The following is a 27,777-nucleotide window of genomic DNA, read 5'->3' as shown; positions in this document are numbered from 1 at the left end:
AGAAAAGCAGACTTTTCTGAAGTACAGTTAACATCCAAACGACCTTAGATTTAGAGAAATCCCCTCCCCCCCCCTCCAACAACAGTAACATAATAAAACCATGAAAGCTAAAATTATTTTGTTTGTTGAAATTTAGTTAGTTGTATGATGGCAAGTCTTTGTCAGCAGGCTTTCATTCGTTTGGTCATTTCTAGAGGCCAATTGTCTAAAACAAGCCTTTGCCATTTCAGTTTTAATATTTAGTGTGGGCAATCCACCAGCTTTCAATTCATCTAGTGCATCTTTAAAAATAAAAATCAGGCTGGAAGTTGACAGAACAGAGAGAAGTTGTGTGGTTTTGGTTTCACTCTGCGGTACACCATGAGTCGTGGGTATTAGACACGTGTTTATTTGGTCTTGTCAAAGAGGTGAGACGTTGCACAAAAAAACAACCGGGTCCATCACATCTTACAACCCAAACCTGCTGCGAAACAACGACAAATGAAAACTAGTGACACAAGGCTGAAAGACAAGATACTGACATCTATTATTACAGACATCATTGATAGAGGGGCAAGCCAAAAATTTCCTTAGCGAATTGACATGTAATAACATTAAGGCTTTTTGGTAAGGAAGAGATCAATTCTCTAACACCAATCTGTTTGCCTCTCCCCATCTTCCTTTGTTTACTTCCTCTTGAATTAAATCAGGACTGACCTGCTGAGACAAAACAACCTCACCTGTTAAAAGCTGTGTACTAAAGATGGACGTGAAAAAAAGTTACAGAAAATAGAAAAAAAAAGGAGAAAGAAACTCAAACTGGCATAATTCAAAAACGTTCTCTTCTGCAGCTCATGTTATTCTGCGGCCTGAATACAATGTGATATTACAGCTCAAATCAGTGAAGCTACACACAGCATTGGAACAATTACAGTTGACATTCAGATAGAGTCCAATAAGACAACAAATGCTCTAACAATCCTTCTGAGGAGGGGGAAGTGGTCTGATGTAAATGAAGGAACATGAAGAAATTAGTCCAAACATAGAAGAAAAAACAAAAAAAGAGGAAGCTCCTCTCGCCTTTCTAATGGTGGCAAAACGGAAGTGGATGTTACAGCTACTGTATATCTAGATTAGATGTCAAACAAAAATGCCCTCATCTTCCTCCCCATCTCCCCGTTTCCCTCTCACAAATAAACACTCCTGTTTTCGCCAGCCCTCTTCAACAGTATAGTCCAGTTAGTTCCCCACTGCATCTCCTTCCTAATGTACTTAAAACAGGCTACCTCCATTTAAATACAAACCTTAAAGTGTGGCACCCCCCCCCCCCCCCCCTCCCACCCAAAATGACATCCCCTTCTCACAAAGTATAAAAATTGTTGACCCCACCCTGGACCCATTATTACACACATTTCTCAAAAATCTTTGACTCCCATCCACCCCGCTACACCCTCACCGCCAGAAACCTAGCCCCCCCCCCCCCCCTGTTATGGACTGAATAGAAACCCTCCCAATTGTGCTCCTTTCCAATTCCAATACCGTTTTAACTGCTGGACAGTTCAGGTAGATCTAAAATTAGGAATTGGAGATCACCAAAGCATTTGTCAAATGATTAATACTCAGATCTACCTGAAATGCTCTCAAAATCGGGGGGCTAATTTCTAAATGAGCAATGCATGTTCCCACCCCCTCTTCTCTTCATGCGTCTTCTACCAGAAGTCTCGGCGGTGATAAGCGTCTGGATCGCAGTATTTGGTCACCACCACCCTGTTGGCAAACTTCCTTCCTGTCAACCCCTGCATGGCCTTCTGGGAGTCGAAAACGGACATGAACTCCACAAAAATCTATAAGAGTGAAAAAGGAAGCATTACAATGAGGGTACATCACATAATTCTGCACGACATCCAACTCAAGACAAATCTAATTTTGGATGATGGATTGATATGCAACAGTTCTTACCTTGCCGGTCCCAGGCACCTCCAGGCCGTCCACAGGTCGAGGTATCTCAATGCTCTTAACTTGGCCGTACTTGCTGCACTCGTCCCTCACGTCCTCCACAATCTCCTCATATTCGTCATCATCCAGCAGCTCCTCTGGGGCCACCATGTTCATCAGACACAGCACCTCAGTGGGCAGGCCACCCATCTGAGTCACTGAGCTGTTCATACCCGGCACCTGCAGCGTCACTGGGGTCTGATTTATACTTGTCTGCAAGGACGGACGGACAGGTTAGAACAGGGTCAATGGCATATTTTACATAACAACGTGCTCAGAGTATTATGACCAGCAGCAAGACAACTTCATTGTCCTTCAATGTAAAACTGAGGTGAAAAAGAAGAAATGTCATATTCATCATTTTCATATAATGAAGACTGCTGCCACTTTTAACAAACCTCTTGCAGCACTGGTTCACATAATATATTACAAACATCTTCTCCCTAACTTCTAGACAGTTTTCTTTTTCGGTAATTCAAGTGAGCAAAACGTTTGAAACTCACTTTTTTCCGCTTTTAATACATGCTTTTATATCTATCTTAATACTTTCTTTGATTATCTGGCTGTAATTTGCTGATATACATTCTTGCTGGTTCAGAACATGTGAATATAAATGACCATATCTCTCGTCTGAAAATGTGTGTCGTATGCATACGGTATGAACCAGTATGCAAAGTATAAAAATTGTTGACCCAAACCCTGGACCCATTATTAAACACATTTCTCAAACATCTTCGACTCCCCCACATGTGCAGTGTGGCAGATACATTTGTACAGTAGATGTAATCAGCAATGTCTAAAAGAGCATCCAGCCTCCCACCACCCTGCTGTCATCTGTCCAGCCTTTGGACACTCACCAGAGTGGCGTTCTTGGATCCCACACTGGCTCTCTGCACCAGGAGCTTCTTGTCTCCCAGCTGCATGCCGTTCAGCCCAGCAATAGCCTGTAACGACATCAAAAGGTTTTAATTCATTCTTTCAAAAACCCAAACTGTGGAAGATTAAAGTAACAACGTAGCCTTTGGACATTGTCTATTTAAAATTGCCTGACAATCAAAAATGGCTGGAATAATAAATGTCCTCCTTTATACAGCCTTTTCCTGCATCAGTGGTTACCTGGTCATTAAGGTTGACATCAACATATTCACAAAAGGCATATCCTTTAGATAAGCCGGTAGCACTGTCCTTCACCAGGTTGAAAGCCTTCAGGGGGCCAAAGGACGTCAAGAGCTCCTTCACCTGAGACACAGAAGACAGGAGTGTGGGAAGAGTTCTAAGTTTTCCACCAACTGCAGACCTGCTCATCACGTCAACAGAAACAGCTCAAAGTTTAGTATTGCTGGGCGATATCACTGCAAGCATAATATCATCTTTCTTCTCTTATCATTTCTCCTAAAACATTTTAACTGTCACTTTGTATTCATGTTTCAATAATGAATGATAATTAAAACACCTAATATTTGAAGTGCAAGTGTGTAACATTTTATAAAACAGTATGATTCAACAGAGGATGCATGTTTAAATTAATCTGGGGCAATGTCCTGACCAGTGATCAATACAGGACTTAAAGTATGACATGGTGGACTTTTCTACTAAACACTATGGTTAAGGTAGTAAGTAGTTTTTGAATGGAATATAAATGTGATGTGCAGTACAAGTGTGGTACATTAGCTGTAGCCCAGTTTGGAGGCAAAGCCGGTTCATGCCGAAATACTGACCTGGTCATCGTTCAGGTAGTTGGGCAAACCACCAATGAAGAGCTTGTGAGCAGAGTCAGGAACCACTGTTGACACCACACCTGCAGAACACACAACGACAACAAGTAAGCAACGTCGCCATGGAAGCACAGAGAAAGGTCCTGTGATGTATCAATTACCGATTACTCATGAAATATGCCACAAGTACTTAGGGTTAAAAACCATTAATTGGCTGTGTACCAGGCACATAGACACTGGGGTTCTCGCTCATGCCGGGCAGCGGCTGGTAATCATGTGGACGACGAATCTTGAGACTCTGGCCTTGAAAGATGATGCCATCAAAGGCCATTGCCTGTGTAGTTTCGTCCACTGAACGGAACTACACAGAAAGACAATTCGAAGGGATTAAATTCTAAATTGCTACATACACCTAGGGAGAACAAATGACATGTTTATGTGAATATCCTTTCACCTCAAGGAAGGCAAAATTCTTATCCTGGTTGATCTGTACTGCGAGGACAGGGTTTCCAGGGGCCTGAGTAAGACCACCCAAACGCATCTGGGCATTGAAGAAGTCCATCATGGACTCCTAACAGAAGAGAGAGGGAATTGGGGAACAGCCATTTCAATTTTATGGTGAAATTATTAAAAACACAAGGATGAAATAGTCACATTAATAAATCTAACAAGCTTATAAACGTTGTCCTGTCTCTCACCTCTGTGATGCCAAAGGGGATGTTGCCCACGTAGAGCCGGCGGGCCTGTCGGGTCATCTGGCTGCCCACTACAGGTACCGGGGTGGGAGTAACAGCCAGGCCATCTGGAGTCATAGTCGGTAGGAGGGCTGTGGCTGGGATCTGGCCTGCAGCTAGAGAGCAAAGCCAAAGACAGGAGATTTTACTCTAAGCATACAGTAGCTTGATGTGCATATTTATTACTTATGTGTTGCAGTAAGGTTTGGCTGCACTAACTACTGTAGTACAACATGTGGGTAACAACAAAACACATTTTCAACTCTGAAACGAGGAAAAACGCATCAAACACAAAAATAAAACTGGGCTGGTTACCTTGCATGGCTTTGTACTGCATGGGAGTGATGTGTTCAAAACCCGGTGGAGGGACATCCCAGTACTTTTTCACCTTGTTCTTCTTCTTCTCGCGGTGTGGAGAACGGCTGTTGGAGAACAATAAACATGTAACATATCTCATTAGCTAAGCCGTAAACTACTAGATCATCTAGTAACTTTTGGGGAGATTGCATGATTCAAATCTTTGTACACATGATGTAAAGGAAAAAGCAGGGTAAGAAAACCCGATCCAGGCAGATATTTACACAATGAGTCAATACTACAAAGAATCAGAGGCAGGTCATTAAATTGCAGTTGTTGCAATAATGCACAAACCGGCTTTGTGTTAGTTTGCTGTATTACCTTCCAGCATTGTCCGGAGGGAAGGTGGCTGGTGAGCTGAAATGACATTGACAATTAGAACCTGCATTTCTATGACCCTCACCAAATACAGAAAGCTATCACGGGTGCCTTTGGCAATCGGCATTAAAAGCTCAAAATCCTTTGAAGTTCAGGTGACATTCAGTCGGCCTCACAGCTGACATACAACACCATTTGTGAACAACTACTGATGCAATGAAACCAGAAATGCTATCCTCAAAAATACACAGCAGCTGCAAATGTGAGGCGTCAGATATTACATCTGCTCACACCAAGTGAAAACCAGTAACTTGTTTTAGATTAGCACTGAGACGAGGAGCAACATTGAGGCCAGAGGTCACATTCACAGCCAACTAGAAGTACAGTGTTGCCAAGCTTTACAAAAAGGTCCACATTAGAGAGAATGCATTCATGCATTTACCAAGGCGACGTATGGCTTCAAATTTCCTCAAAATCTGCCTTATACAAACTTAATAACTATTCCATTTGACAAACACTGACCAAAGATGTATTGAAATGCATATGCAGCTCAGGCTCATCACTTGACAATCACACACACCTAATGCATGGCTGCATGTGCCAAAGACATGTCATTCGAAACCAGAGTGAACAGGCAAATAATCCAAAACTACAAAGCAATTCTTCTTGCACCAGTTCCATCAATACCAGTCTGTGCAATTTAATGATTCTAGGGTGGATCAAAAAAATATTCATGAAACCATTAACAACTTAGTCTTGATATAGTCGGTGTTAAATGATCATGAATATAAAAGAGGTTGTAGCAGCTCTTGCTTTGTGCATCCCATAAACTTCAGGCAAAATGATGTCATTAGTACCTGTGACAGAGGGCTCAGGTACAGAGAACATAAAAACATCACCCAAAATAGACTGCATGAAAGTCAATCTGTTAGAGAAATAATAACAATATTTTATAAGCTTAAGTGCAGTACATTTTAGAGTCCGACTAGGTCATTTAAAATCAGTCCAAACTAAATCACTGTGATCTACAGCTACACACACACACACACACACACACACACACACACACACATATAAATAATAGTCACAATTTGCTGCAGATAACTGTCGAGCTTTGTGAATTAGCACTGTTGTCCTGGATGGTATCTGTCAATGTTAAGGATATGATATCAACCCCCAAAATTCTGAATGGGAGATGGGAGCGTGCTGGGAAGGAAGGGGCTTCAAGCCTTGTTTATACTCGTGCTAAGCACCATGGGACCACAGATGCAACGTGAGCTACGAGCCAGCACAAAAGGTGTTTATGCTCAACGTGTAGTTTGTTCTCCGAAACACCAGGGTGTGTACAAACGTAACATTCTGTGAAGAAGCAAGAAGTCAACAAATGTTACCGGCAAAATGCCTCAGACCAAACATGCAACTCCTCAATACCAAGGAGGAATCGCCTTTATACAATCCCTGTAAATAAATGAGTCGTGTATTTGGAACAACAAATGTATTATAAATGGGAAAATGTTGTATGGTTGAATACCCTGTAAAAGAAATTGTTCCGGTTTGCAAAATATTTACTCAAATGTAGATTTATATGGCCTCCTGTGTGTCAGGCATTAAAAAACAATTTTTTTTAACTTTTAAAAATCCAGAAACAGGGAAATATTGGAACATTTATATCATTATTTTACTTCTTAATGCACGTTTATTGCTTATATCAGTAGACTATTTGTAGCAGTCATGTCTGAAAAGTCCTGCACGCAGCAGACACCTCATCACAAAAACTCAGAGGTGCATAACCAAGTGCCACAACAACTTGTTTTTAAGCAAAATGTGTGATGATGTCACATTTGGCTTGCGCACCCAGCTTAGTTTTCACAGCTTTTTGGTTTAGGTGTAGTTGTATTAGAAGGTACTCACCTGCGTCTGTGTCTGCGCTCCTTACTTTCTCCACGATGGTCCCTGCTGCGTCTATCCCTGTCTCTGCTCCTCCTTTTCCTCTCTCTGCTACGGCTGCGGGAGGAGGAACGACGGTGGTGGCGGTTCTCTTTGTCTCTTTCAGCTGCATGAATAAAGTGTTTATTTATTTATTTACAGTATATATGTAATACATAGCTAACCAGTGAAAAAAATAGTAATTTATAGATATTACAAATTACATAGCATATAGCGTACCAGTCAAAGACTCTGGTAATACCTGATCTAGATGGAAGTTACACAGGCAATGAGGTACACTGATGAGTATGAATCTGTCCAACATAAACTTAGGTCACATATGGTGGTACTATAGTTGGATGATGGGAGCATATAGGTACAGGTATGTTGAATAGTTGAATGTGAATTGTGACACAATGTGTAATATGTCCAGCTCGTAGACTAGCGTTGTCTACTACATTAGGAGCATTGCATTGAGTGTACATGTTAATCTGGTTTAAACAAGAGCTTAATGTGGAACAAGGATTGTGGCGTTACCGGCTCAGTGTTAGAACGCTGAAGACAATTAGGCTATAGGTAGATAAATAGAATTCGGAATTGTCACTGGACGAAACAGCTGCAATGAATGAATGCTAGCTTCCACAGTCATTCAGTCAGCTGGTACAGACAGGAGGACCACCATGATATAGACTGCCCCATGCCCCGAAGAAACAATGCAAGTTACCTTGATGTAGCTAAACCACCTACCAATATTCGGATCGTAGATAAGCCAAACGTCATTAACGTAACACTGGCCATAATCATCGACATAATTGTCTGATGAGAAATAGTCAAACTAAGTTACATCACAAATCAAATGGTTCAGAAGTAAGGGCTAACAATGTAGCTTAACGTTACCATGTTCCAGTAAATAGACCAATCCATGATTAGCTAAAATGATGGCGGCGATTACAATCAAACGGATCAATACCATTTTAAAATTCTGATGGGCAACTGGTTTACTTACCTTGTTTGTTTTCAGAGAGCTGCCTTTCAAATTCGTCGAAGTCCGACATCTCTGTGAGTTGAAAGCTGCTGCGCTTTCAGCGACTGCGTTGTTCGGTTAGCGGTGGCTAGCTTAAGCTAGCAACAAAGTGAACAACACTTTTAAAAAGGAAGTGCCTCGCCGATTTAGCTCAAGTAAATTTGCATCAACTAGCGGCCTACTTAACAATATAACTACCAAAAATCGTTACCAAGCACACACATCAGCGATGTGGTATTTATTTACAATGTAACAGACAGTATCATTGAGAAAGAAAACGTGCTCGCGTGGGTTAGCCTGCTAACGTTAGCTAACTAGCTTGTAGCAAAGTCCAGAAGAATAGGCCTGCTAGTGTTGGAGCTCGTTAGCCAGATAGCTAGAACGAAAGGCGAATGAATGAGACTCTTTTCAAGCCAAATACAAATCCCAGGGGGTCCCTGGTACACAAGGCGCAGTTATTTAACTATATAAGTCAAATGTTGCCCATTTCAATATTTGAATGCTAGTGAAAACAATAAAGATTTCGGTATGCCCGCTTTTTTTGCTCCGTCTCCCAGGTACCCCGTGACACCGGAAGTTGATGAATGACAGGTTTCCGGTAAGTGAAAAAAAGACTCCATCCTTCAGCGCATGGCTGTATTAAAGCTTTAGCGTCACACAGAAGATAAGTTAAGTGTCATTATAGTCCGCTAAAGCTATGTTGTTAATGATGGGATCAAAGTTTTATTTTGCAGGTCACCAGTTTCCTGTCTTCACAAAGTCAAGGCCATTTTTAAACCCTTAATTTTGGATTTTGAGTCTGAAACAAATATATAAATGTTTTAATGTAAAACAATAATTTTCATTGCTGTTCATTAGATTTATTGAAATTCAAAAATGTCAATGCAAACTTGGTTTATCGAATTGACAAACAATATTCACAAACTCAACAGTGAGCTAAGGAAAGTAATTTTCTTTTAGCTGAAAGATCATTTACTGTATAACGTTGTTGAAAGTGTTAAAAGACTTTACATGTTTTTTGCACTTCATTTTATGTATACGAATGGGTGGAATTATACATTTTTGATTCAATAGCTTGATTAGCAAAAACACATTTCTCTAAAGTGCAGCACTACAATAAAATAATCTGCCCGCAAATCTCAAACTGAACATGTTTAAAGTGGCATTAAATAAATGTTTAGTACCATGTAGCATATTAAAATTAAAATGTTTTACTTTTATGATCAAGATTATTAAGAGCATGTTAACATAGCCTGCAGCCTGCTATTTATATGTTGATTGTACTGTCTGCACTTTCTGTTTTTTGTTGTTGTGTTGCTTTGTCCTGTAGTGTGTTAAGTGTTATACTAGAGGACCAGACTACAATGTAAATGAACCCTCTGGCTTTATTGTTGTCATCCATGGTGATTTTTAACATATGTAATGACTGCAGTGAAGTGTTATATGCAAAGTCTACTTAGCAGTTGCAGTGCACCTTCGCACAATCGGGGAAAATGGCATAGCATCCACAGATTGGAGAACATGTGTTTACTTTTAAGAAGAAACTTTTAGGAAAATTTAAGCAAAGAGTCACTGGTCCACTGTATCTGTTTTAATATAAGCAATATCATCATTTCACTGTACCAGTACAAACACCACACATTATCTTACAATATAATCAGTATGTCTGCTGCTTTGAAAATTATGAATTTTGACAAGACCTTTTTAAACTATAGACCATCAAGGAGCTCTTTTCACATGCATTTGTAGTGGAGCATTGGGAAGCTAGTTGCTTTTGCTGATTCTGTAACTCACACTGTAAAATTGTTTGTGTGATTAATGCCCACAGTTTGTCACACAGAACCAAAAGTTACAGAAAGTTACAAACGCTACCGTTTTACAAAAGCATTTCAGCAGGAGCTTCAATACCAGAAGCATACGAAGTGATATTTACTGTCCTTTAGTCCAAATCATTTACAAAAAAAGTTGGTTCAACCCTTAGTGGAACAACAGAGTAATGCAGCAGTATTGTTGTTCAAAATGGGCCCAAGACCAACAGGTGTAATATAAGTCAAACACATACTATGTCACCAACATATTTGTGTCTGTCTTTGATTTTTTTTAAACCAAAAACAAGTAGATCTTATTACCAGAAGTATGTTACTGTCAAAAATGCATCTGCACCACACACAATGTTGGACTAGTCTTTACTAAAGTCAGTTCATGTTCACTTCTGTGTCCTTTTCTTACAATACAACAAAAGACACACCGAGCAATATTAACAAAATTAAATGATGATTTCTTAAAAGTACAGTATAATTCTACAAAATATTAGAAGTGCAGCAGAACATACAAACATACACAAACATTGTGATTGAAAGCCACCATAGTTTTAGGATTGTGCAAACAAACAAAGTGATACAAATTGCAATGCTTATAACTCATTTAAAATGTCAGGAACTGAAATGATCTAGACATTTAAATAATGAACTACTGACCACAAGCTGATCCAGATGTTCAGGAAAGAAAAGTTCTGTGTCTCTGGAAATGAATCTGAAACATGGATGAGCTAAACAGATTACACTCCTTTAAATACCGAAGAAAAGTAATCCCCTTCATAATCCCAATAGTAAAGACACATTCATGTTCACAAATAGGGTTGTAACGGTATATTAAAATTGAGCCATCATACCGTGTTCATTTGCTTATCTGTGTGTGAGTTAAAGGTACAAACAGGAGCCGCCGGGCTGCCCTGTCGCACACCTATTGTATTTTCTAATTGTTAATAATCATAGGACATTATTTTAAAAGCTCATAGGTGATGTTATTTTTCATTTAGTAGTTAATTTAACATGCTATAATGTAACATGTAACATGTAAACTAACATGCTTCAGTTATACAGCATGTTCTGTTCTCAATTCTTTGAGAGTCATTGTAATTGATTGTAATAGTGAGCGTGTCCTCAGTTAAAATGACAGGCGGAGAGGAGTTTGGGTGAAAACAAACAGGCTTTAATGTTCTCTAGCCTTCCAGCTATCACAGGATACATCCAGCCTCACAAAATGCTCACAACTTAAATGTTGTTCTGCTGCTCTGCTTGACTGCACGTCTTCCTCGTCTTGGACCCAGCCTTCTCTGCAGGAGGTCAGAACCAGGTTACCATCATGCTTTATATTATGTGACTGATTACCTGATTCTGTCCAGCTGTCTGAGTCCCTCCCACCAGCAGCCGGCACCATAACCACACACCCACTGCCATAAATAGTAATAATAATAATAATAATAATAATATAATAATAATAATAATAATAATAATAATAATAATGATAATAAGTGTAATACCATGAAAATCATATACATTACAATCCTATTCACAAATTCTGAAACACACAGACATGCCATTGTTGAGCACTGAGAACCATGTTTTTTCCCTTTCCGGCTGCAGCAGGCACTCACACATCCTCAATATTATGATGGTGAGGATATGTCAAAGAAACTGACATTAAATTGATAACAAAAGTGAGATGTGAAAAGTTTATTTGTATGAAAAGCAAAGGATCTCAGCTGTGGCGTACATGGCCATATCCGGGACGCTGAGATATCCAGACATCCTCTGTGCGTGAGCTGACCTGCTGCAGCAGAACCTAACTGCCTCTTCTCTCCACACTCTTCCACCAACTCCCCTGTTTTCCAGAGAGACGTCCCATTCCTCTGTCTTTCTCTCCTCAGTGTCTAAACCTGTAGGAGATGGGCAGGAGCAGGTTATTCTTCTTCAGGGCCTGCACCCTGTTAAGTGTCTCCTCATCCAGGACAGTGTAGCAGCGTCGGGCATAGTCCAGCAGCTTCTCCTTGGATGGGTCAAACTCGCCCACCTCTGCCACCTTCTCCGGGGCCACGAGTAGCAGCTCAGCAATGGGTGTGGTGGAAGCCACCGTGTTGCGGTCCACACCATGGATATGGAAGGCTTTTGACATGTTTTTCAGACGCTGGTATGTTAGCAGGATCTTCTTGTAGCGAAAGAGCACTCCAGCAGCATCTTTCACTGAAGAACAAGAATGTGCACGAAGAGTTAGCTACACCAGTCTAATGACAGACTCTCGTAATGTAATGAAACTGAAATGTTGAGTTGTGTTGTTTTTTCTTCTTCCCTTACCTCTCTGCCGCTCTCTAGGGGCTCTCAAGACACGCCTTCTCTTTAATTGTTGTCTGTTGCTGTTAATGGTATCTTGCATTACATCTTCCCCTGATATCATTTCCTCCTCCTCGAGGTAGCCGTCCTGCTCCAAGTACTCATCAGATTCTCCAAAGACTGAAAGTGAATTTGCATTACCTGGACCTATGTTGCCATGTCCACTCATTTCATTCATGGATGACCTTGTAGCACTGTTGCCGCTGCTGCCACCGGCTGTGGTATTGGGAGTACTATGGCTATGGCCTTGAAAGAGGGCCTGGGATTGTGTAGAGTTGAACAAAGCATTTATAGAAGCAAACTGATTGGTAAGTGGATTGGAGGCATGGTTTTTGGAAGACGCCATGGTTGGAGGACCAGGCCTTCGTTGAATGAACTGACGTGAGGGGAAATGCTGAGACTCCGTCTTCGGTTGCTCTATGAAAAGAAGAAAGCCGTAATAATGGAGAATCTACCATCTAAGATGTAGTACATACAGTATATATAATACAGTAAATCATAAACATAAGCAAAACTATATCTGTTTACCAACTGGACGATCTTCCTCTCTTCTTACCCTCCAGTTAAATCGTCTGGATTCATAACCTACAGAGAGATAAATACCAAGAAGTAAGAATTTGTTTTCCATGCTTGGAAACGTTTCTTGCAAAAGTTTCATCTCACACCTGTCCCCTGTCCTCACCGTTACTGTACTGGCTCTGACTCTGCTCCTGTCCCTGGCTCTTTGTGGAAAAGATGAAGCGGTCCAGCTGGCAACGGAGGAAGTCCCTCTCCTCTTCCAAGTCCTCAATTCTTTTCTGCAGCCAAGAGTTTTTCTCCAGAGAGATCTGTAGCTGGGTCCGCAGGTTGGTGATCACCATGTATAAGTTGTTTACTTGAGACGGGCCTGCAGATGGGGGCGTCTCTGAGGAGGACAGACAGGATTGTTTGGGAAGTATTGTTCATTAGGAAACTTTGTGTTAAGAATGTAATTTTTGTGCAGATAAACGGGAATTTTATAGTATTGATTTGGACATTTACCTTCAAAATTCTGATCACTCTGGTTGAAAAATCCTTGCTGCTCAAAGTTGTTTTCTTCATAAGGGATGACAATTTCATAGGCCTCCTCATTTTTTGGAGCTGAACAGGAGGAAAAATGCACAGTATTTAAATGTCTGACCTAAAAGTTGAATGTTATTATGTTATTTGCAGTTTTTAAAAACCTTACTCTGCAGGGGGAGTGAGCTTGTGTGGCTCTTGGATGTGGACGCAGCATCAGCCCTGTTTACATCCTCCATCTCATCCACCAACGTGAAGAATGTTTGATTAGTTTATGTTTTTTAAGAAATGTCACCGCTACAGAAATCACAGGGACATTTAAAAAAAAAAAAAATACTTCATTACATAAATATAGTGCTTAAGGTCACATTTGATTACATAAGGTACAGTTCACCAGCTTTCATTACGTGGTCTGTCGTATTTTATGCAAGACCAGACATCCAACAAGACAAAGATCATTTCATATAAACATATTTCGTACACGTATATAACTGTGTTACATGAATATAAGTAGCGGTCAGATAATGTGCTCACAATATGGAAGCGAGTTTGCGTTATAGTTAGCTCCGCACTACGTAAGCCTGGTTTAACGTTAGCAAGAATTTAGCTGCGATTATAAAATTACAATAAACACCCTTTCTGTACACTTTAGTATTTAATTCCGTCATTCCGACATTACTACGGTCTCAATGCTACCACTATATTGTGTAGAAATTGGTACATACCACTTTACGTTTGTAATAACTTAATCGTGCACATGTAATAAGACGTTATTACTCTGTCATATCTCCATTCACCAGATCGTCTGCTAGCTAACAAGCTAACAATAACAATTATCGCTATTATATTTTTTTCAACACACATGCGTCATTTCCGGATGTAATAGAATTAATGACCGTCTTTAGTAAATGGTTTTGTGTACAATACAGTTACAGATTCAGGAGCAAGTTGCTGATGTACTTGATTATAATTATAATTGTATTTTTTTATTTTATTATTTTAATTAAAGCAGAACAATTCAGTCGTATGGAGCACACAATGTAAACGGAGTAATAATAATAATAATAATAATAATAATAATAATAATAATAATAATAATAATAATAATAATAATAATAATAATAATAATAATAATAATGGCTGTGATTTTGCAGTACAGTTCTAGTTCTCTCATAAATAACATGATAAAGGTTTGGTAAAATGACAAAATGCGCACCAACATGTTCCGCCTTCAGCGTCGATACACCTGCAGGACAGGTAGAGCAGGTGACGTGGTGTCAGGTTTCATTGTCGACTGTGGCTTTTTAGAGTCAATCCGGAAAGATTCAAAACGTACGATTTCCATTGTAGTCCCGTTTGAATTTCGTATACTCAGCAAACTGGTAACGTAAATCTAAGTTTGAGATTTTGTTTTGCCTAAAAATATATTCGTACTAATGTAGTCTTTGCTGCTGAGTAGTTGTCCTGCATATACACTAAGTCTGTTGAAACGTACTGGACAGGTGTGGCACCTGTTTTGACTATGCAGAACCAGTGTAAACATGTAAGAAAACAGAAGGCAGTGTGCCTATTGTACGATTTTAAATATACTTTTTCAAGTGTCTATGTTATTTTAAAATAGTGGGGAAAAGATCACTTGCCTTTATAGCTAATTAGTTGGCAGGTCAGTTACTGAATACAAACACATGGCATTTGTTGTAATTCTTAACATAATTCATTGGATAACAAATACAAATGTAGTTTAATCTGAATACTTTTGGATGACTTTAAAGTTAAGAGATATTGCACCCTTTACTAAAAACATGAATGCAGGCACAGCCATACACATTTGAGTTCCACAAATATTCTTTCTTCTCTCAAAACATGCAACTATGCAAATTTTCACTTTGTCAAATCAAATTGGCCTTACAAAAACAGTACCGACACAAACTACAGGTGTACTGTGTATTCTAAAACATGTGGGCTGCTGTTTCTTTTGTGAAAGATTTACTTTATAAATCTGACACACCTTTTTGGAGTTATTAGCATTGGTTATCATGAAAACTGTTTTTATTTTAAAATTGCCATATTTAAAATAAAAAAATGTAATCAAGATATCTTTGACAAATAAATGATAATCTAATTGCAATTCTTTTTTTAATGTAGGCATTTCCTTTTCTTTTTCAGTGCAGTCATGGCACCCAAATATGACGGCTTGTCCCACTGTAAACTGGCCCTGGTGTTCGCTGTGCTCATGGACCTGCTGGGTGTGATATCCCTGCTGCTGGGGGTCTTTGCTCCACTGGAGATCGAAGGCCGAGACTTCGGGGATCTGCTGGTATACTCAGGAGCCCTGCTGGTGCTATTTTCCCTGGCAGGCTGGGTCATGTGGTACAGTGGTAATATTGAGGGTCTGACCTCCACAAAGGAGTTGGGGAGAACTGTTGGTGGAGCTATGGACCGCCTTGCCCGCTCCCTGAGCCGCAGGATACGGATCCCCAGGACTCACAGCAGCCCAGCATAGGAAGTGGAGCTCAAAGAAACCAACTGACTGACATAGACTGTTACATGAAAGGCTGTCCTTCACTGGGCGGCGGGCCAAACTGCCTGAGGCAAAGGAGTGTCACAGCCGGTTGTCGTTCTCTTTACAAACGCGTCTCTAGTGGAGTTAACTAACACATGACATTGTTCACATGACAACAAAATAACTGTATCCTCTCTGCTTAAGTTGTATATTGTGGATTACTCAGGCTTTAGTGTATCGGCACTACTAAAGATTTTAATATATGAATATTAAAAAGATGAATCTTCTGTATTCATTTAGTCGAGTTGTTCATTCATCTGTTGACCGAACTGTTAATGTTGCTGCACCAGTTAACGGCAAAACCACTCAGAATTAAAGTTACTACATTTACCATTGTAGACATTTTTAATGACAATAATCATGTTTGCACAAGGTTGAGTCAGAATTAATAGTCAAGCCTTAATTTTCTTTCCAAGAAGAATAAGGAGATGCTTTGACATCAACATGAGTGCACACACTTGTAATTGCACATAAATACTGCATAGGACACTTGATGAATGATCTCCCTTATTTTACAAAAGATACTGAAATTATATTAAAACAAATGAAGACATCCAAATACATTAGGCAAAGAACTCATTGAGAAAATAAATAATTTGTATGGACAAGTACTGAAATTGTTCATTTAGAATATGGGACATCACACATTTTTATACAGACACATTTAAAATGTGCAGCTGTTTGTAATTGCACCGTATACAATGTGGAGGGGTAGAATTAGAAAAGAAATGGCAAAAACAAACACATTACAATCAAAAGAAGCTATCCCCAATCTATAATGTAGCATCAGGAGATAACAGATAACACGAGAGAAGATCAATACCGGTTTCCAGTTCACAGTTAACAACAGCATATGTACACAGCAGCTTCGAGAGCAGCCAAAATATTAAAGTTAAACTTATGGTCAAAAGATGTAGGACAGACCTGGAGCTCCCTGGGTGGGATGAAGATGTGAATGACAACTCAATGGCAGACAAAAAGGTATCACAGCTGTATGTCAGGGAAACTAAATGTATTGTTAGAGCAAATGTAAAAATCAGCAATTAATCAGACGGCTGAATTACTGACCAGTTTTATAGAAATACAAAAATCAGATAAGGCACACAAGTAAGGCCTCAACACCCATCAGAAACAATCCAGTCAAGCTGTTTCCACTGTTGTCTGTGTAGCTTTGCTGGTGTACAGAACATGTCTGCTCCGTCTTTATCTCATTCACAAAAGGGCAGAACTAGGAGATGATCAACGTCAGAGGGCAGGGCTGGGCACAGAGAGGGTTGGATTCTGCCAGATGATCATGTGACTGCGTTCAGACCGCTGAAGTGTAGTTTTGGACAAATCAACCGATTCCTCATCCGCATCGTCTCCTGCAAAAGTGGACGGCTCAGTTCGACATTTTATAAACTAAGCAGATGTTTTGATATAGTTTTGCTGTTGTTAAAAGCGCCCCCCCCATTTACTTAAATTCCTCATGAATTTTCTCAAATTTTGATCTCCGTGGAGACATGCGAGAAAGGTTTCCTTCAACAATTCAAGGCAACACGGGGTGAGTAATTAATGTACAAATGATCATTTTGGGGGTTAAATAAATGTAGGAAAATCTGATCCTGATGATTTTAAACAATTTGACACTTCAACGATATTTTCCTTCAACTCACCAATCCGGAAGTTGATGTAGCCCTCTCCTCCACTGAGGATGAGCTGAGAGGATGTGACATTGTTGCTTCCAGGAGAGACGATCAAACAACCTGTGGGGCAAAGATGTCACTACAAGACAAATACAAGCAAGCGCAGTCTGAGGGATGTCCCTGCTTAACAAGTTGTTGAAAATGATTCTTACTCGGTGCAGCAATGATGAACCTGACAGCTTGTCTATGTCCATGGTAACACAGCTGGGCTGATGAAATGGAGCAATATGGAATGGAAACCGCCTCTGACGCTGCAGACGTCATTAATCAAGTTAATACTAGATGAAGCACATTTCTGACAATATAAGGTTCAAGCACTTATACTCTTTACTTTGAATACAACTCACTTATGGATAATGGGATGGAGAAAATGGCACCACCCCCTGTGCCTACCCACAGACGGCCGGAGATGACTGCGAGAGACGAGATCTGGAGCGGTGAGAGTGTCAGGAAGGCTTGGCCTACAGGAGGGAGATAGAAGCATGACAGCTGAGCTTAAGGAGAAAGTTTAAACTCAAAGTTGCCACAAAACAAACGAAAACAATCTAAGATAAGATGAGGCATAAACACATCATAACTCTAGTCTTTGTAGTCCATTGACTAGCATTTTATTTTCCTGGCTCCAACAAGAACTGCTCTTTCTAAAATCTTTAGCAGATAGATCCTTTGTCAGTTTGATTATGAACTTCTGCCACCTTAAAGCCACAAAGGCAGCTAAATATGAAACTCTTTAACATTTTAAAAGCAATATTCACAAACACCACATGTATAACAATAAGATTTCAAAGTGTCCCGCTCATGACTAACATGTGTGAGCTAATAGGCACATTTTACATGTATTATTTACTCAATTAATAATTGATTTGCAATAAAATTAAATAAATGAATAAAATAAAATAATTTTAGCACCTAAAGTTTTAGTGACCAAAGCAGTAAAATCGACTTCCTGTAGCGGCCGTCCTGTGGACCAGTCAAACAGTCTGAGGATTTGGTCGAGTCGGCAGGATGTCCAAACACCACTTCCACCAGCACACAGGAAACGCACCTGCTGCTCGCTGCGTTCAGAGACCGAGAAGGTTTGCTGTAAGGTCAGATAAGGACATACGAGTTCAAAGACAGACGTGAACATGAGACACAAACTATGTAGCTACCTCCACTGTTTCTTACCTCAACCTTCTTGCTGTCAATGTCAACCACATGGACTTTGTTCCAATATCCCACCCACAAGCGGCCACCTTTTGCAAGGCAGCAGCGAATGGGCTGCAAAGGGTTTGATCCAAGAGGCATCACCGAGTGTGACCGTAGATTCCAGCCACCTGTCAATCACAGCATTGCTTTATTACTTACATCACTAAACATCAAGTTGAGTGAAGAATGCTGCATGAAGAGATAGAATAACTAGGAAGCAGATAGAACGTACCTGAACTGTGTGTGAAAAATGCTAAAGTCCCATCAGCAAAACCAGCGATGACTTGACCCTGAGAATATCTGTCAGATCGAGTCAACAAAAAATTACTTATTATTTTTTGATGATTTCTGGATGAAGGTTAGTCAATGTCAAATTACACAATACAATAATTCAATGCTTGAAGCACAGGTTTTCCAGACTAATTTCCTGACTTCTCAGCAGATGTTTCACAGTATACTTTACATCGGAGTACAAAAAGCTGGATGATTATTAAGTACATGAATGGTTTTAAAATCCTTAAAACATGTATTTTACATTGTATGTATGCTATTATGTTGCTCATGCAAATCAATTAACACCAAACCAGGACAAGTTGAGTGCACAGCATTTTATTTATAGTTTTGTCAATTGAAATAATTGTATTGCATCTATCCCTACAGTAACAGACGGGATGCTCATGTATATTTCACCAGGGAATTAGAAAACTAAGAAAATAACTAAAGTCCATTGACGATGCTTCATTGGTTGCTGGATGGAGTAAAACATTGTTCTAAAAACGTCAATAATAATTAGAAATCATACATTTAAAGAATGCCTTAACATGTTTGACTGCCTGCTCCAAACACGATGAAAAACACTGCAAATGTTTTTTTCCATACTGCTATATGAATACAAATATATTAGCTGCTATAACACAGAGCAGGTAGAACTCACGTGAGAGAATGAACACCTTCTGAGAGAGAAACAGTCTGCACACAGCGCCTCCTGCCAGCAGAGGCTGAGTGAACCAGTATACTGTGACACAGAGACAGTGGGAGAAAGAAGAGGGGGAATAAAGACGGAGGGAAAGAGTCGCCAACATGCATTTTACTCAGAGTTTTATTTATTGAAGAGAGCTGTTTATTCAACACACACACACACACCACACACACACACACACACACACACACACACACACACACACACACACACACACACACACACACACACACACACACACAGACACTACCTTCCTTCCTGAGTTCCAATCCACACAGTTCCTGCAGTGTCACCTGAAATAACAAGGCCAGAAAGGAAAAGGAAGTAAGTAAGCAGTGTTGATTTCCAAGAGTTTCCAGCTATCAGTGTGGTATGAGGGGGACAAACACGAGTACAGAATACATTAGACAAGTTGTCTGCAGGCAGCTGCTGCAGCCCGTTGTACTGGCACTGACCTATGGGCGGCACGGCACAGATGCAGAGGGCAGGAGCTGTGGGAGGGAGGCTGAACTGATCCAGTACTGTGTTGGACCGTGCTGGATCAATCACTGTAATGTTACTGCAGGAGGCAGGGCCAGAAACTACCCACACAGAACACTGGCAGAGAAGGACGGATGTGGAGTTTGGAAAGATGAGTGACATGAAACAACGTGTCCATGGGCAGTGCTAGGTATGCTTGGATGGTAATGCACATGGTGATTAGAGTATGACTGCAGTTGTTATTTAAGCAGGATAATAAGAGACTTACCGTGGCCTCTCCTGACATCTCAGGGGCGACTGCAACCGCACAGTTTAGCTGAAGAGAAAAACAAGTTAGGGCCCAAGTGTAAACGCACTGTAGGTGTGATGTAAAGGCTGCTCGGTTCTTGTGCCGAATAGTTTCGCATTAAAGAGATCTACCTTCGCTGTGGAGTCTCTTTGATCCAGCAGTCTGAGCTGCATTAGAACGGGCACATCTTTAGGCTCTGCAACAGGTTCATGGGAGTCCTACGATGATGACAGTTAATCACCAGGATATCGTTAGGATTGTAAAAATGTACATGTCCGGTCTTTCTGTGGTAAGAAACACGTTTTTTCATTGGTTTAGTTCAAATAAATTCTGGACGCTAACGATACGCAGGGGAGCTTAAGGCCCATATGTAATGCTGGAAAGTGGTTTACCGGAGAGATTATGTTGAAAATCAATAACTTTCAAACTTTCAAGACTTGTACAAACGCTCCTTTTACATTTCCTCTCAAATTGTTGCATTTCTGTGTATCTACAGTATGTGTGCGTTTGTACTACCTGTGTGTTTGACAGCGATGTGCTCCAGCCGTGTAACTGCCGCTTTCCAAGTGATCCCCAAATATGGGAGCGAATTTCTTTGTAGAGTTCTCTCCTCCTGACACGAGGGGAGAGAGCAGCAGGAGAAGCAGATCTAGAGAGAATGCTTCTGCTGTGAATCAGCTCGACCGAGCATATATATATATATATATATATATATATATATATATATATATATATATATATATATATATATATATATATATATATATATATATATATATATATATATATATATATATATATATATATATATATATATATATATATATATATATATATATATATATATATATATATATATATATATATATATATATATATATATATATATATATATATATATATATATATATATATATTACATTTTGCTTGCAAATAGAAGAGCATGTAAATAAGTGGCATGGCCCAAAACACTAGCTTACTCAGCAGGAGTTTGATTGACAGCCGGTAGTTGTGGAGACTCCAGAGGAGAGCGAGTGATTGACGGAGAAGTTGGACGGGCAAATGCAGAGGAGGGAGGTGGGATTAAGGGTCCCCTGGACATGCTAAAAATGCGGTTGAACCTAATAAAAAACATATAATATATTAATATATTATAAATAAATCAGAAAACATCTGAATGCAGCATGTTATCACACTTGCAATTACACAGCAGTTTATTGTTAATTGCTCTTTGTTGTGTCCATGTTCTGTCAAGTGGCTTTACAGACATATTGAGTGTGGATCCAACAACAGCAGCGATTCTTCCCTCTCAGGCATGTGTTGCTCAGCTGACATTGTTTATTCAAACACTCACAATGCTCAAAAAATCTTTTTGTCTTTATGCAACTCACTTGAAATGGTTATGTCAGTGACTATTTAAGAAACTGAGCGCTACATTCCCACTGCTTTTGTAATTAATATTATAATGTGTTTATGGACTACAGGCTGCCATATACACAGAACGTCAAGGCAACCTGGCGAACTTCACATCCTGGTATTTCCACCAAACAGGCTCCCCTGCGAAGCTGCACCAGCCGACTTTTTGTGTGTAATGAGGACATTAACTTCAACGTAATGTTAATTGTCAAGAGGGTGGGTATGCAGTATATATATATGATAAACACTTACTTTCTCCAAACACTTAACCTTTTCTCCTCCGTTAACCTTTCATCATGTATTGCTCTATAGAAGACAAGAGGAAAAACACAATTGTTCTTGTTTTAACCAAATTGTAAATGATGTATTGGAACAGACATCACATATGAATTAAACTTTAAAAAACATATATACAGCCATGTTGATACAGTAGCGAAGTTACCTGAGCGTCTGACTACGTCTTACAGCCTCCTGCAGGTCAAACAGTCGCTGCTTGTATTGGTTTTTCTCCATGACCACACGAGACATTTCAGAACGAGAGAAGTTGCGCATGGACGTGGCTAGAGAGGCCTGAATGGAAAGATTTATCCTATTTATAAATGAATATGCATCATAATTAACCCTGAGCAGCTACTGAAAACATTTATTCTTCACTAAAGCGCTAACTGCTCCTGTTGCTGTGTGAAAATCTCCTTACATCAGGATCCTGAGATTGGCACCCTTCCAGTTCTTTCCGAAGTCTGTAAAAAGATGGTGGGTATAAAGCGCTAAGTTATTGTGACAGCAGTATATATATATATAGTACTAAAATATATTACATTATAATTATAATAACAAAAATAAATGCAAATAATTAACAAACTCCACCTCTTAGTTTCCTCCTCCTTCTCCTTCATCCGTCCCTCCAATCGTGAGACGGTTTCCTGAAGAGCGGTCACCTCCAGTGTCAGAGCTGAACGGTCATCAGTGAGCTCGACTACCCGAGATATCAAAGCCTTACGGGCAACTTCTACTAACTGTCTGGGACAAGGAAAAGAAAAACAGAGCAAAAGATCTTAATAATTGAAGAATAAGATAATCAGCTCCAACTAATTAGTAACATTTTCTCCTCTTATTGATTTGTTTCTACTGAAGCGAGACACCAAGTGTTTGGAAATCCCCGACACACAGGACTAGTCATAACACGGTCAGAGAAAGTAAATATAGGACTCACTGGGTGACTTTCAGTTCCTCATACTGAGAAAGAATCTCCTCGAACTGGTCTGCGCTGCCTACACAGAAATAAAAGTATTACAATAGTTTCAACACACAGAGAAACTTCTGAAATAATAACTTGCATCACTATTCACTCATTCATGGCAGGGAAGGAAGCAAACCGGTACAAAAAGGACGTAAAGCTTTATGAAACCTACGGCAAGAGACATTTTTTACTGATGTACTTGCACTTTATGTAAGTAGGGTAGTACAGTTTCTCACAATTTCCATATTTCTATAAAAAAAACACCCTTTTGTAACATCTGATGATGTGATGCTTACTCTGTGCTTCAATGCTGCACAACACAGGCATTGTTATTGACTTTGTTCCTGCAAATATCATAACTGGCTAATTTCCTGGCAGTTAGCATTTTGTGCTAAGATGAAGGTGAATTTACCTCTGACACTGGCCCCTCTGTCTACACTCTCCACATAATCCCGACTCAGCTCTGACAGCTCAGAGAACACAGAGTCAGTGTTGCGCAGCTCCCACTCCATACTATCATCTTCCTCCACCTCCTCCTCCTCCTCCCCGTTTTTTTCCAGCGTCTCTCCTCCCTGCACTTCTTCTACTGTACGCGCCGTCTCCTTCTCCTCCACCTCCCTCATCTCGTCCTCCACGCTGGTCTCCGACTCATCTCTCAGTGGCTCTTTGGTGTTTGGGGTGCTGATGGAAGAAGCGAATGAAAGAGTAAGAAATGTGAGGAAAGCACTTGAGTCTTTAGAAGTGCTCTCTGTGTGAACTTTGGTTTAGTTCATGATTACACATACTTATAACTGAAATCTCCAACTGACAAAGGCTAGTTTGTGGTTTCAGATTATTACCTTGCATCCACACTGCCATGAAACTGCCTCAGCTCAGGAGTGGAGCTTATGATGTCATTGATGAAGTGATCTGCGGCGGGCTTTACTAAAATGTCAATCGCCTTTTCTTGCTTGGCTACTAGATCTTCCAAACAGGGGGGACCAGAAAGTGAATGTGGTCTTTGAATCATCTGCAAAGAAAGAAAAGGAAACAATGGCTACTTCTCTGCCAAAATATTGTATTAAAATTGATCAAAATGTAGCTATACGTGTAGAGTGAGAATATGTTTACCTTTTCATTCACACTGGATTCTGACAGGACATGGTTGGATGGAAATTCAGCATTCTTGGGATGCACATGGTTCCTAAACACAACATGCAGAGTTATATAGATAAGAAAAGTCACCTGAATAAACAATATCTTTGCTTTGTTCTTACATTTTGCAACGCTTACTTGCAGCACTGAAATGTAGTGACTCAACTCCTGCTATTTTATTTTGAAAATCTCCACTAAACAAAAGCTCAAAGATGAAATTACAGCTTTCTCGCTAAAGAGCTCTACCTTTCTATAAATGTCTCTTTTAAAAGAGGAAAACTTCATTTACATTTGCAAACTGACATTTTTCAGTTACATATAGTAAACACTGTTTGCATGCTATGTTATTCAATTGTGATGATTAGGTTTAAAAGGTTAGTTAGCGTGTTACAATGGGGTTAGGGTTGGAGTAGGACTTCTTGATTATGTTGTTGGCTACAGTACAGTAGCTTATGTATGGCTCACAATAAAGCTGCTGTCATGGAACACCTATAGCCTTCCTGTGTGAGACGCTATCTACAGTATAGGAAATGAGTGCTGAACAAGAACAACCTTAAAGGAGAATCTCTCTCAGAATCCTTCCTCTTTTCCAAAAGTTCCCGATATGTGTGAGCCAGCTAAAGGAGAGAACATCAGTGATATGTAAATCAAATGTAAAACAAAACGGCTAAATATTGTAACAGAGTGTTTAAGGTTATACTTCACCCACAAAATGACCATTTGTATGTCAACTACTCCCCCTTAGTTCCTTAAATTCTTAAAGAAAACAAAGTTTTCCCAGCATGCCTCGAATGTAAACAGGGTTTTGTCAACAATTCAAGCTGAGGCGGGTAATCGATATACAAATGATCATTTTAGGGGTGACGTTTGTATGTGATGATAACAGCAGTATGTGACTGACCTTGTTGTGAGTATGCCTCAGTGTGCTTAGTTCTCTACTCAGATTTGCCTTCTGCTCCTCCAAGGCCACCACTGCAAGAACACATAACATGTAGCTTTAGAATAACCATCTACTGATCCAGTACCACTGAAAGGGTTGTAGACTGTAGCTCTTCTTCAGCAAGATTCAAAATGAAGCTAGTCATGTCATGCACAAGAAAGATGAATGAGAAAAATGATGTGAAGTTTAAAATACACGGCTCATATGCCATGCCATTAATATTTCAAACACTCACACTGATCAGCTTGCCCCCTTGCCATCTTCTCGAGCTCCCTCTCTCGCCGCGCTCTCTCCTTTTCCCTCCCCCTCATGGCTCTCCTCTCTTGTTCAATTTGGTCATCCAGCTCCAGATACCGCTAAAGAAAACAAAATGCTTTAACAGCTCTGAGCACTGACAGCCGCCTACTTTCACAGCTTTTAAAAAACAGAATACCTTAATCATCGTATACCACGCTACATCAACACTTTCAAAAACACCAAACACCCCTCACCTCTTGACTTTCTTTCCTGATTGCTTTCTCTGCTTGGTATCTCTCCAGCAGCTCTTCTCGCTCAGCTTTCTCCCTCTCCGCCTCCTCCTCCCTGTCTCTCAGCTGGGCTTTGCAGCTGGCCAGCCCCTCCAGGACCCACACAAATATGGGTACCAGCGACTCCACCACACCTTCACCATGGGCCTCAATAACTGTCTGTAATGGGGCAAAGCAGCAGAGTGAGAAACCATTCAGAAAAAAACAATGGGCCTCATTCACCAATATAAGTTTGTTCTTAAGTTTGTTCTTGAGAAAGTTCTACGTGTTCCTAAACCGCAGAATTGTTTGTAGCCGTGTTCTTATAATAATAATAAATCCCATTGTCTTCGTAAATTTAAAGTGTGTGCTAGTTGATTCTAAATAGCAACGGAGAACATTGGTATAGAAAGGAGAAATAACTTGAGGAGCTGCTTTACCTGTAGCTCTGAATACAGTTTTCCCGCCTCTTCACTCACAATGTTGGGGTCCAGCTCCACCTCCCCCATCCCACACAGCACTCTCTCACTGTACTCCATCAGACAATTACGTTTATCTGCCTGTATTAACGGTCAAAACTGTTTCCCCAACTCAGCCAGGAGTAAATTATTTTAAACTCTATAAGCCAATTGTGTTGCTCTCCCGACTAATCTTCCTCACCAACTAGTTTATCTGGCTTTCTATCATTTCTGCTAACACCAGCGCCTCCCATCCTTTACAACTTTATGTTCCATTTGTCCTTGACAAGGGCAGCATCATCTTGCATTCAACTAATCGATTCTGTACTGTGAGGTTTATCTGATGTCAAGGGGCGTTTTAGGGTCCATCCTGGGAAAGAAAAGAAGAACATATAATGATAATCAATCTCTTCTACACTGCAGCTAAGTGTAATTGCATAAAGAAAGTCACCAGTTCTGTGCAACATGCAAGCTTAGACATGCATTTATTATTTTTTCGCCCAACTAATTACCATAAGATTATTAATGATAGAACATGCCTTTGTGGTTGTTGGCTATTATATGTGAAGAGCAGAGCAAACAAACAACAAAGCATCTGCTCAGTAAGGATGAAATTTAAATTCCTACAGTTATTAGTGTTCAGGCTTAGAGACCAGACAGTTTAGATAACACACAATTTATGAGATTTCTCTTTAAAGTTGACATTTTCAAAAGGGTCATCATTTCCTAGTTTCAGTTTCAAAATTTGGAAGAATTTACTTCTATATTTTGTCTTTTGCGATAGTAAACTGAATATATATATATATATTTATTTTTCTTCTTCTTTCAATCACTAATGCTTTTAGTTGTAACCAAAACAAGCGACCTGAAGGTGTCACCTTGAGCTTCAGGGAATTGTGATGGGATATTGTAAACAAAACTATGAATAGAGAAAATAAACAGCAGTTTAATGCAATTAACTTAATGAAAAAAACAACAATATATAGTATTTGGCAGGGCATCTAATGAAAGGGTTTAGCTGCAAAGTTGCATGCAGCTTATTTATGGTATGTTTATGTTTCTTTGGGTTAAGAGTCTCGCTAATGTGCTACAAATATTAATGTTAATGTTAAATATCGGCATCTCTAATAAGGATTATGTGATGTGCTGCACGAGACAAACCAAACGACTGTGTGCGTGTTTGTGTGTGTGTGTGTGTGTGTGTGTAACTTTATGTGCCACAAATAACACACGAAAGTTCAAATGTAAGTTTAAATGTAAACACACTAACAGCCTTAAAACAGCGACAGATTATATGCGTCGATAACTAAGCTACAGAGCCTTCATGTTTAAAATGAATAAAACGCATTGAAAGTGACACACTTGAGTTGACATACTGTATAAATAAGTAACATGACTGACAGTGGACACCTTGAGAGATCTTTGGCAGCAAGTTTACAAAGTTGTAACTTAAAAAACGCGCCGAGTCGTCTCGCGCTGCTCGGCTGCCGTTTTATAGACTTACCTTCTCGGCTGACACTTTCGTTACTTTCATTTCGTAACCCCCAAAATACTGAAATAACAGCCGTTTTCTCTTCGGAGACGATATCAATTACACATAAAACGAGTTTAAAGAAGGAGGTGTTGTTGGATTCTGACGTGCGC

The 27,777-nt window shown here is 39.8% G+C and overlaps 4 protein-coding genes across 12 annotated transcripts; 1 reads left to right on the top strand and 3 right to left on the bottom strand.

Annotated features, from left to right (window-relative positions):
• Nucleotides 1–372: 372 nt before the first annotated feature.
• u2af2a (U2 small nuclear RNA auxiliary factor 2a) lies at nt 373–8,618 on the bottom strand. Of its 4 annotated transcripts, none has more exons than XM_029452254.1 (12): nt 8,031–8,616; nt 7,010–7,151; nt 5,102–5,137; nt 4,739–4,845; nt 4,388–4,539; nt 4,144–4,260; nt 3,912–4,050; nt 3,693–3,772; nt 3,091–3,213; nt 2,832–2,918; nt 1,939–2,187; nt 373–1,823 (listed from the first exon to the last, which is right to left on the bottom strand). In XM_029452254.1, the coding sequence occupies exons 1-12, from the start codon at nt 8,077–8,079 to the stop codon at nt 1,689–1,691; spliced, it is 1,416 nt and encodes a 471-aa protein (XP_029308114.1). In that variant the 5' UTR covers nt 8,080–8,616; the 3' UTR covers nt 373–1,688. The 4 variants fall into 4 exon arrangements, with proteins under 4 accessions (XP_029308114.1, XP_029308113.1, XP_029308116.1 ...); XM_029452253.1 differs by having other exon boundaries at nt 3,894–4,050; nt 8,031–8,615; XM_029452256.1 differs by lacking the exon at nt 5,102–5,137 and having other exon boundaries at nt 8,031–8,618.
• LOC115021672 (transmembrane protein 238-like) lies at nt 8,562–16,043 on the top strand. 3 transcript variants are annotated; one of them, XM_029452263.1, is made up of 2 exons: nt 8,562–8,646; nt 15,422–16,043. In XM_029452263.1, exons 1-2 carry the CDS (start codon nt 8,633–8,635, stop codon nt 15,756–15,758), a joined length of 351 nt encoding a protein of 116 aa, XP_029308123.1. In that variant the 5' UTR covers nt 8,562–8,632; the 3' UTR covers nt 15,759–16,043. The 3 variants fall into 3 exon arrangements, with proteins under 3 accessions (XP_029308123.1, XP_029308124.1, XP_029308125.1); XM_029452264.1 differs by lacking the exon at nt 8,562–8,646 and adding an exon at nt 12,066–12,127; XM_029452265.1 differs by lacking the exon at nt 8,562–8,646 and adding an exon at nt 14,587–14,637.
• On the bottom strand, nt 11,018–14,065 carry ccdc106a (coiled-coil domain containing 106a). 2 transcript variants are annotated; one of them, XM_029452257.1, is made up of 7 exons: nt 13,981–14,065; nt 13,425–13,552; nt 13,238–13,336; nt 12,900–13,121; nt 12,746–12,802; nt 12,182–12,634; nt 11,018–12,070 (listed from the first exon to the last, which is right to left on the bottom strand). In XM_029452257.1, exons 2-7 carry the CDS (start codon nt 13,492–13,494, stop codon nt 11,754–11,756), a joined length of 1,218 nt encoding a protein of 405 aa, XP_029308117.1. In that variant the 5' UTR covers nt 13,495–13,552; nt 13,981–14,065; the 3' UTR covers nt 11,018–11,753. The 2 variants fall into 2 exon arrangements, with proteins under 2 accessions (XP_029308117.1, XP_029308119.1); XM_029452259.1 differs by having other exon boundaries at nt 13,425–13,494.
• Nucleotides 16,044–16,130: 87 nt separating the features above from the next.
• Nucleotides 16,131–27,763, bottom strand: LOC115021667 (C-Jun-amino-terminal kinase-interacting protein 4). 3 transcript variants are annotated; one of them, XM_029452250.1, is made up of 28 exons: nt 27,638–27,763; nt 26,116–26,503; nt 25,661–25,855; nt 25,405–25,525; nt 25,131–25,201; nt 24,782–24,846; nt 24,206–24,278; nt 23,935–24,104; nt 23,508–23,776; nt 23,069–23,126; nt 22,723–22,875; nt 22,553–22,595; nt 22,298–22,425; nt 22,108–22,161; nt 21,420–21,560; nt 20,956–21,106; nt 20,571–20,657; nt 20,419–20,466; nt 20,126–20,267; nt 19,921–19,963; nt 19,626–19,706; nt 18,924–18,991; nt 18,671–18,819; nt 18,413–18,584; nt 17,851–17,964; nt 17,656–17,754; nt 17,474–17,563; nt 16,131–17,182 (listed from the first exon to the last, which is right to left on the bottom strand). In XM_029452250.1, the coding sequence occupies exons 2-28, from the start codon at nt 26,212–26,214 to the stop codon at nt 17,064–17,066; spliced, it is 3,003 nt and encodes a 1,000-aa protein (XP_029308110.1). In that variant the 5' UTR covers nt 26,215–26,503; nt 27,638–27,763; the 3' UTR covers nt 16,131–17,063. The 3 variants fall into 3 exon arrangements, with proteins under 3 accessions (XP_029308110.1, XP_029308111.1, XP_029308112.1); XM_029452251.1 differs by having other exon boundaries at nt 20,956–21,088; XM_029452252.1 differs by having other exon boundaries at nt 20,956–21,052.
• Between the last annotated feature and the right edge of the window lie 14 nt (nt 27,764–27,777).

This window comes from Cottoperca gobio, chromosome 16, assembly GCF_900634415.1.
Source record: "Cottoperca gobio chromosome 16, fCotGob3.1, whole genome shotgun sequence".
Taxonomy (NCBI): domain Eukaryota; kingdom Metazoa; phylum Chordata; class Actinopteri; order Perciformes; family Bovichtidae; genus Cottoperca; species Cottoperca gobio.
This window is presented reverse-complemented; position numbering and strand designations above follow the sequence as displayed.